General features: G+C 39.2%; 1 protein-coding gene across 2 annotated transcripts in view; it reads right to left on the bottom strand.

Moving 5' to 3' along the window:
• Window positions 1-5,873: 5,873 nt before the first annotated feature.
• The window catches only part of KPNA3 (karyopherin subunit alpha 3), a 101,258-nt gene continuing 97,715 nt past the window's right edge, over window positions 5,874-9,416 (bottom strand). The window contains exon 17 of one of the 2 annotated variants that reach the window (XM_033104638.1): window positions 5,874-9,300. In XM_033104638.1, coding sequence (XP_032960529.1) covers window positions 9,202-9,300 — 99 coding nt within the window. In that variant the 3' untranslated portion in view covers window positions 5,874-9,201. The remainder of the gene's footprint in view (window positions 9,301-9,416) is intronic. The other variant, XM_033104639.1, reaches the window with a different exon arrangement.

Below are 9,416 nucleotides of genomic sequence, written 5' to 3'. Positions count from 1 at the left end.
AAAAGGAGGGAGGGCTGAGAAAAGGTGGGGCCGGGCCACCCGATGGGGCGGAGCTTCTCGGCCAGGGCGGGGCCTAACAGTCTTCCCTTCCCGGCTTGCCTCCTGGCCAGCTACCGGAGCCCGGAGGTTTTCTGATGAGTCACGGGTTCGCCCAACTGCCTGAACCAAATCTGTTCCCGGACCAAACCCAAAGGCCACACCTTTTGATGCAGTTTGATTTTTAACAAGGTTCAAAACCTTAAGCCACAAAATGAAGTCTAGATGGTAGAAATTTTGCCAATAGACTGGGGAGAATTTTAGGGACAAAAGGTTCTAATGGGGCCCTTGCAAGTCTTGAAGGCGAGGTGAGGGCCAAGGGCGTTTTCAGCCACCAGCAGACTTTTTAAAGCCCTTGTGGCTTACTTTGACCCTATGTCTTAAAAATCCAGAAAAGCAGCAAAAATATGGGCGAGAGGAGCTATCAGTCAAATCAGCTTGGCACTAGATGCTTTTATCTATGGTATGTTATCTAATGTCACAACAACCCTAGGAGGTCAGTATATACCCCGTTTCCCCGAAAATAAGACCTAGCAGGACTATTGGCTCTAATGGGTCTTTTGGAGCAAATTAATATAAGACCCGGTCTTATTTTAAAGACCGGGTCTTACGTTAATTTTTGCTCCAAAAGACCCATTAGAGCCGATGGTCCGGCTAGGTTTTATTTTCGGGGAAACACATATTTTCCTATTTTACAAATGTGAAAACAGACCCAGGGCAGAATCCATGACTGGATGATCCCAAGGCTTTTGCTTTTTGACCCTGCACTCTGATGTCTCAATAGGCAGCTATAGCTCTCCTCTGAGGAAGTGCCACTTTATCCCAATCATGTTAACCTTTATTTTTGCTAGCATCTTTTTGTTTACTTGCTTTTAACCTTCTCCCCCTCTCCCTTCCTTAGGCCCCTGTTACTTAGAGACTTAGCACTGGGAAAGGAGACCAAGGTGGTTATTTTAGTTTTGGGTAGCCAGATAAAATACAGAATGCCCAGATAAATTTAAATTCCAGATAAAGAACCAATTAATTTAAAAATATATACTTATACTATGGTATCACTAGGTTACTTAGGCTAAAAATATCGTTTGTTTTAAAATGTGGTATATACATACAATGGAATATTATTCAGCCATAAAAAGGAATGAAATTCTGACACATGCTGCAACATGGAAGTACCTTGAGGACATTATGCTAAATGAAATAAGCCAGCCACAAAAAAGACAAATGCTCTATGATTCCACTTATATGAAATGTCTAAAGTAGTCATATTCCTAAAGACAGAAAAGAGAATGGTGGTTACTAGTGGCTTGGCGAAGAGAAGAGGGGAGTTGTTTAATGGCTATAGAGTTTCAGTTTTGCAAGACGAAAAGGTTCTGGAGTATTGATGCTCAACAATGTGAATATACTTAACATACTGAACTGTACACTTAAAAATGGTTAAGATGGTAAATTCTGTTATGTGTATTTTACCACAATTTTAAAAAGTGACTTCTGGAACTGAACATAAATTCAATAACTTTCTCCTCTAGTTACTTCCTATATCATTTTTTTTTTAATTTTACAGAATTTTTTTTTTTTTTTTTAAGATTTAATTGGGGGAGGGTGTGTACTTCCAGGACTTTTTTCCAAGTCAAGTTGTTGTCCTTTCAATCTTAGTTGATTAGAGGGTGCCGTTCAGCTTCAAGTTGTTGTCCTTTCAGTCTTAGTTGTGGAGGGCGCAGCTCAGCTCCAGGTCCAGTTGCCGTTGCTAGTTGCAGGGGGCGCAGCCCACCATCCTTTGCGGGAGTCGAGCCGGCAACCTTGTGGTTGAGAGCCCACTGGCCCATGTGGGAATCGAACCGGCAGCCTTTGGAGTTAGGAGCACAGAGCTCCAACCGCCTGAGCCACCGGGCCGGCCCCCTATATCATTTTTTATATAGCAGTTAACACCAGTTGAAATTATTGATACATTTATTACTAGTCTCTTGCTTCTAGAATATAAGCCCCACAAGGCCAGGGGTTGTGTCTGGCTTGTTTACTACTGTGTCCCTTTCACCTATTAGTTTGGCATATACTAGTTGCTCAATTAAATAACTGCTGACTGAAGGAGTGAGTATAGCCAATCCTGCCACCTATACTTTGGATTCTCTTCTGTAACTTAGAAAACTGATGGTCATTCTTCTTTTGTATCTATCTTTTTCAACTGGACTTCCCACACCAACTTCCCCGTATCGCCCGTTAGTGACTACCTTGCCCTCCTCCCCTTCAGAGCAAATTAAAACCCTAAGAAACGACGAGTAGATTCACTGTCTTCATATTCTGCCTCTGCTCCTCAGTTCTTCCTGGTTTCCACTCTTTATTGCAGTGATACAGACCTTAGGTACCAGTGACCACCATATCACTAACCCCAAGGACACTTCCTGTTCCTACTTAACTTGACCTCTCAACGGCATCACTGGGCGCTGAAATAGTTTCCCTCAGTTTTCTGAGAAAACACAGGGCTTTCTTCCTGCCTCCCTGGCCATACCTTGTTTCCTTTGCAACTTCATTCTGCACGACATGCCCGTGGAGAGTTGGAACTCCACAGCACTGTCCTAAACACTGTTCTCACTCAGTGCTGGGTCCAAGCAGTCTCCTCCTCACCCCCTACATTAATAACCATCAAAAACAGGCAGAGGACTCAAATGTCTAGCCTGGCCCTCTCCTCTGAGCCCCAGACCAGTATTTCCAATTGCCCTATTTGACAGTCGTTTCAATGTCTCAACCCAACACAACCAAACTGCACTTATCACCCTCTACTCCGAGTCTCTTCCAGTGTTCCCCGTCTTGTTACTCCAATTTATTGGTTACTGCAATCCAGAAACCTAGAAATCATCCAGATACTTCCCTCTCCCCAAACTCCAGATTGAAGGCATTGCCAACTCCTATTTTAGCAGCCAAGTATCTCTTGATCCCATCCACTTCATGGACCAAGCTGTTCACCATCTCTTGCCTCAGTGCTTTACTCACTAATGTGATCTCTACCCAAAGTATAGTTCCTGTCCTTACCTTCCCAGCCAGTGATTGTTAGTAAGCACAATTCTTCCATCATCGCTCATTTAATAATTTACCATCGCTCTTAGAATACCAAAATCCTTTACGTGACTTACCAGGTTATGGGGTCTGGCCCTTACCTATCTCTTTCGCCCCTCCCCTGCCTCTAGTAATCCTTCTCTCCATTATTTGTTCTAGTTTTATTTGCTTTCTTTCACTTCACTTCTTTAACTCCTACATGGCCTTTGGATGTACTGTCTCCTCTGCCAGAAAGCATTTCCAGTGAATCTGTCCAATTAACTCCTGCTTTTTCTTCACTATCATCAGCTGTGTAATTCTGGGAAAACTAACTTCTCTCTGCCAGATAACAGGAACTTATCTTCACTTATCAGAGGTGTTGAGAGGACTGAGTTGGTACTTTTAAGTGCTGGTGGCTGGCATTTAATATGGGCTGCCAATGCCAGCCCGAGGACCTGCCTAACTAGGCCAAGTCCTTCTATTTTATTTCATTGTATATATACCTCTTTTTTCCTAATATGTCATATAACTTTTACTGTTAGTCCTGTGTGTGTGTGTGTGTGTGTGTGTGTGTAAAGCATCTCACACCCTAGCACACCTGGCATGGGACACAGTGCTCAAGAAATACTTGAATGGTTCTAAAGGATTAGTCAAAATTCTTATTTGGAAAAGTCTGATGACATGGAAAGGAGACAATCCATAAAAGAATCTGATGGTATTATGAGGAAAACAGCTGAAATCAATGACATTTATAAATTCTTACAGTTAGGTTTGAAAGTATAAATGCCTAACTACTGAGTCCGAGAGCTGACGACAAAGAGAGCTGAGGCTATTACTTGATCACAAATCTAATTATGATGAAGCTGGTAAAATAACTGAAACAATCTCCTCCACATTAATAGAATTAAGTATCCAGATAATGGAATGTTCTCACTGTACCCAGAAACTATAGTCACATCACACTTTATTCTTGGGGTCCTTGGAATGCATGAAACTGACAGGAACCAGGTCCAGGAACTTTATAATCAGATGGCTGAAATGCAGGGTTGTTTACGCTGAGGAGGGAACTGATAAAAACTGGTTTCTTCTGTTCTCTGGGAACGAATGACAAAATGTCTACTCTGAATCTAGATAGTTAATTTATAATGATTGTGATTTAAGAGCGTAACTTTTGTTCAATAGTAAAACGTGGCAACAACTAAAGGTATTCAACCGAGTACAACAGGCTCGCCTGGAGTGACGCCTCATCATTTGCTTCGCCAACTCTTCTGACCCTTACTCCCACAGGAATCTTTTTAAAAAATGGCCTGCCTCAAAAATCTGATTTTATCTTTAAAACGTTATGCAAAATGTGTCCTTTACTCTATAACACTTAGGCTTGTATTACCATAAAACTGTTTTACTTACCATTAAGTAAAACTGCTGTCCCGTGAGTCTTGTGGCTTCATATATTACTTGGCACAAGGCCCCACTTATCTTTGGGAACCACAGTTGAAAAAACAAAATTACTCAAGAAGGTAGATGGCCATCTGTTAGGATAGGGAAGAGGGATATTGGAGAAGAAATTCCCTGCAAGGAACACATGCTTTATAGTATGGCTCAGCCATAGTTCCCCTGCTTTTAATCATTTTTCACAAACTTGTAAGTTTCTGGAAAGGGCCAATCTCTCACGAGACTTCAAGTAAGTGTTTTTCAAAGTATGCTGTGCTTTTTCTGATCCAACCCCAGCTTTCCCAGAGAACTTAAAGATCTTTAATTAAATATATCTGAAAAACACTGGTCTGGGACAGTGTTGAGAAGATTGTGGGCAATCAACACATTTGATTGCTTCACATGCATTTGTTTTTTAGCCACAGGATAAATTTAAGAGGGTGACCAGTTACTCCATATCCCCATTTCTACCCTAAGTCCTTTGCAATAGCTGGGGCTCAGTACTACCAGGAGTTCCCACAGATGGATGATTTGGGAAATGTGGTTAGGTCTGGCTCTGATTTCTCTTGAAACTGAGAATGAAGAAAAGGCGTTTTTGTCTCCTCTTTTTATCTTCTGCAGGAAGATAAAAAGCCTGGGACTGTTCACACAACAAAAAGGTATGGCTTAGGCTGTCTCATTTGAGTGATGTTTTCTACAGGAATTGGTTTCGGTGAATGGTTCACACCAGAGACAATTTTGGCCCCCAGGGGACACTTGGCAATGCCTGGAGATATTTTTGGTTGTCACCACTGGGGATTGGAGAGGAGCTACCCATATCTAGTGGGTGGAAACTAAGGATGCTGCTAAACATCCTACAATGCACAGGACAGCCCCCACAACAAACAATTATCCTGTCTGAAACGTCAATGTTGCAGGTGTGAGACACCCTCAGTTAGGCCAAAGTTCGTTGAGAGATTTCATGGGCAAATAAAAAGGCTAAGGATGTGAGTATGTTGCATTCTCACATCCCTTTTCACAAAGACTTCCTCTTGATATATTACCGAGTCCCATCTCTATATATCTATCTATATCCATATTTATCCCCCTCTATTGGTAGAACTTTTTGAGAATCATTCTATCACTGTTATTCGGCTATCTAATGAAGTACATTTACATGGAGAGTTTCTTTTTAGACAAATGAATGATGGGTTACATAGTGCACTCCTTGGATATGTGCCTTAAGACTTACAGCTTAATGTACAGAAATTATACTATACTCCCTTTCTCCACATAGATCTAATTAAAATCCCCCAGTTCAATGAGGGGTTAAAAAATTCATAACCATCACTGTGAGACAACTGACATTCATGAATGTTCACCTGCAGCAATTAAGTAATTAATCCCCTGACAAGAACAACCCTTCTGAAGGAAATTATGGCAAGATTCTATAGCGGTACTACCATCACATTTATTTACGTACACACTGATTTCTTTCAGAAATAGTTTGAAGTGGCATTATACAAAAGTAAAAATATCTGTATACACAAAAGTTCAGCTGTTCCTTTGTTCTTTAAATTGATCCAAGATTTCATTTAAAGCTACAACCTCTATCGTGTTAAAAATTTCAGGTTTACTTCAATTACTATCTTCCATAGTTACTTATTGTCAAGGGTTACACAGGCCTTAAAATAGTCTGATTTTTGTTTGTTCATGAAAGTCATAATCACACTATTCTCAAATGGCCTTTCTCTAAATTACGATATTTAAACCTGAGGGATATAGAGAGAATGCCACGTGACAAAGAAAGCACAGACCGGAGTGATGCAGCTGTAAGCCGAGAAATGCCAAGGATGGCCGGCAACCACCAGAAGCCAGGAAAAGACAAGGAAGGATCCTCCCCAGGAGCTTTCATAGAGAGCCTATCCCAGCCATGACCTTGACTTTAGACTTCTAGCCTCCAGAACTGTGCAACAATAAGCTTCCACTGTTTTAAGCCACCTGGTTTGTGGTACTTTGTTGTGGCAGCTTAGGAAATTAATGAAAATTTTGGTACTACTTATTTGTTACAAAATACTCTTAAATCTAGGATTCTTACTGGTCATGTTTGTCATAGTGAAAGGAGATAGTAAAATACAATGTAAGAGTAATTCATGATTCACCCCATGGTGGTGGTTTGAAAAATAATTCCAAACTTAAATTTAACCACGTAGAAAACAAAACTAGGAAATTAAGATTCTTTTAGAAATAAGTTCTTCAATGTTTTATCGTATTTGATAGCAGCTTTTTTTATTGGTTACAAAACCTAAGCCCATATACAAAATTAGGAACACATTTAGATGCCTCTTTTGAAAGAACGAACGTTTTAGTCTTTTTTAACTGAGTTTAAAAAAAAATAAAAACAATGCAATTTTTCAACACTGTTTCGAAAACTTAAAAGTGCAGCAAAATACTTAATTTCCTTTATCTACGAAATGGCGCAATTCCAATTCCAAACTGGTAAGGTCACAACAAATTGAATCAAGCAAATGCACACATCCGTCTGCACGACTTGATGCTTACGTTCACTTATGTTAGTTTGCGCTTAAAACACAAGAGGAAATGGGAATCTACACAATAGAGGCCCAATTTAATCTCAATGTGTGCAAAATTTAAACGGTAACTGTCAGTAAGTATGGAGAGTCCAGAAGAAACTAAACTGGAAGGGGTACAATTCACAATATCAAGAAGATTTGGACATTAAGGGTTTCACCGAAGTTTGTGACCTTAATTACCTTTGATTTTCTTATCCCTACTTTTATCGAACACCACACAGTTTCAAAAATTTAGACTACAGTGTCTGAACAGGATGCAGTTACCATATGAAGCTTTAACTCAAAATCTGGATAAAGAAAAAAAGGCACAATGAACTTCAACTCAATTTTATGTGCACAAGAGTTGAAAAATCTGAGCCACCTTAAAGAGAAATTGATTCTAAAATTTATAAAACCTATAAATAATCAGAGGCCAAACCACTATATTAAAACAGATTCTCTAGCAAGTAAAAATCTTGCAGTTTAAACACACGCTTGTATCCACTTTAGATACAAGACAAAACTCACTCTTTAAAGTGGCTCCACCTTGGCAGATACATATATTTGTAATGAATGCACACCTGCTATGTGTTGTTTATCAGTGAAAACACCCCAGCTGATTCACAAAGCTCTGATGGCATCATCTGTCTCATCTTCATCACAGTAAATATACCCCCCATCGGATAACTACATTAGTTTAGATTTTCTATCTCTTCACACCAATGCATTGGAAAATTATACCCAGTAAACAATAGCAATAAAACCATTTCTGTGACAGCACAAATTATTCAGTTTAAAAAATTTCAAATTCATATTCTTTCATTAACAACAGGGCCAGACAACTTACCAAAAGCAGTGACTTTACATAATAATACCAGATTTTGCAGAAGTACTTAAAGATCACTGCAAATCAGGTTTACGTTAAATAACTGCAGATTATTCCTCTATACAGATCCTTGTCTGAATCTTTTAATACGTGAATATGCTTTTAAGTAAGATCTGAATTAACTTCCCCAATACTCAAAGAATGAAGTTTTATGACACTTCTAGATAGTTGCTGGTTTGTTGCCAACCACATTATCAAAAGCACTGGTTACTAAGTAAAAAATATTTTAAGACTGAATTACAGTAAACATGAAAGCTCCACAGTTTAAACCCAATATAAACCAGCCATATCCAATTATCAATTTAAAACGAAAAATATTAACTCCTGAAAGCTAAAAGCAAGATTTTCTTTTTTAACATCACCAATGGGTACTTTAGACCTTTGTGTTTTTTGTTTTGTTTTTTGATTATTTTCTTTATAGTCAGGGACTCTTGCTTTCAACTTAAACAGAAGTTCAAGTCCGTAACAGGTTGCAGCTCAGGTAAAATACCATGCACAGCATTTGATTACTTCAAAACAGCAGGAACACACAGGCTGAAGTGAGTGGTCAAATAGGGCTTGCTGTTCTCAAAAATTAGGTATAATGGCGAAAGCATTACCATCCATAGCTAAAGTTCTTCCTCCAACCCTGGCTTCTGAGGCAGATAATAAACATATCAATTACTGGTAGATGAAGTACAGTTTTTTTAAAACTTATCTGTTTAATCAATAACCAAGTTTCTTTTTTTAAGTTACTTTTTTTGTGTCAGTTCCACCAATGAAAATCATTTGGCTTGTACTTTAAAATCTATTTTTCCACATAAAGAATATGAAAATATGTTTGTGGAGGACAATGATGGAGGCTCAGATCAGGCTGCACCTCTTTAAAGTCTTCCAACGTGTATATACATCATACCAAAGTGTCTTGATCCACAGCGCACCATTTTCCAAAGGAATATCAAGTGGGCAGCTGACACGCCACCATTACGGAATATTCTAAACTGGAGATTGCAGTTGTCAGCGTGTGGCACCAGGGCACAGGGAATAATAGGGAGTCGAGATTGTTAAGGAGAATTCTAAAACAGTTTAGGAAATCATGCATATGCATTTACAGTCCATGTGATAGTGACTTTTGGCAACTGCAAAGTGACTGAGACATGGCTTGCTTTAGAAGCATCAAAACGAAGAGGCATTTGTGTTTTGGAGCCTTTTGTTGTTGTTCTTGTCATTTGGTAGCCATCTGGTGGTGCTTCATATTGAATGTGGGAAAGATGCTGCACTCAACTGAACTCAAAAATTAAATTCTTTTGTTTGAAGGTTGGCTGTCGGGTCAAAATTGTAAGTACCTCCTTGTGTTGCTTCAGGAATGAGGCTAGGATCTTCATCAATCTATAAAAAGCAAGAAAAGAAATCCTTATTACGTTAAGATACTATACATTATGGTATAAGCAGAATTGATTTACTGCTTAGGATAGAATTCTGTATGAATGTTTTAATCACTTAAA

Source organism: Rhinolophus ferrumequinum, chromosome 4, assembly GCF_004115265.2.
Source record: "Rhinolophus ferrumequinum isolate MPI-CBG mRhiFer1 chromosome 4, mRhiFer1_v1.p, whole genome shotgun sequence".
In the NCBI taxonomy this organism is placed as follows: Eukaryota; Metazoa; Chordata; class Mammalia; order Chiroptera; family Rhinolophidae; genus Rhinolophus; species Rhinolophus ferrumequinum.
The sequence above is the reverse complement of the archived record's forward strand: the minus strand, read 5'-3'. Positions and strand labels throughout refer to the sequence as shown.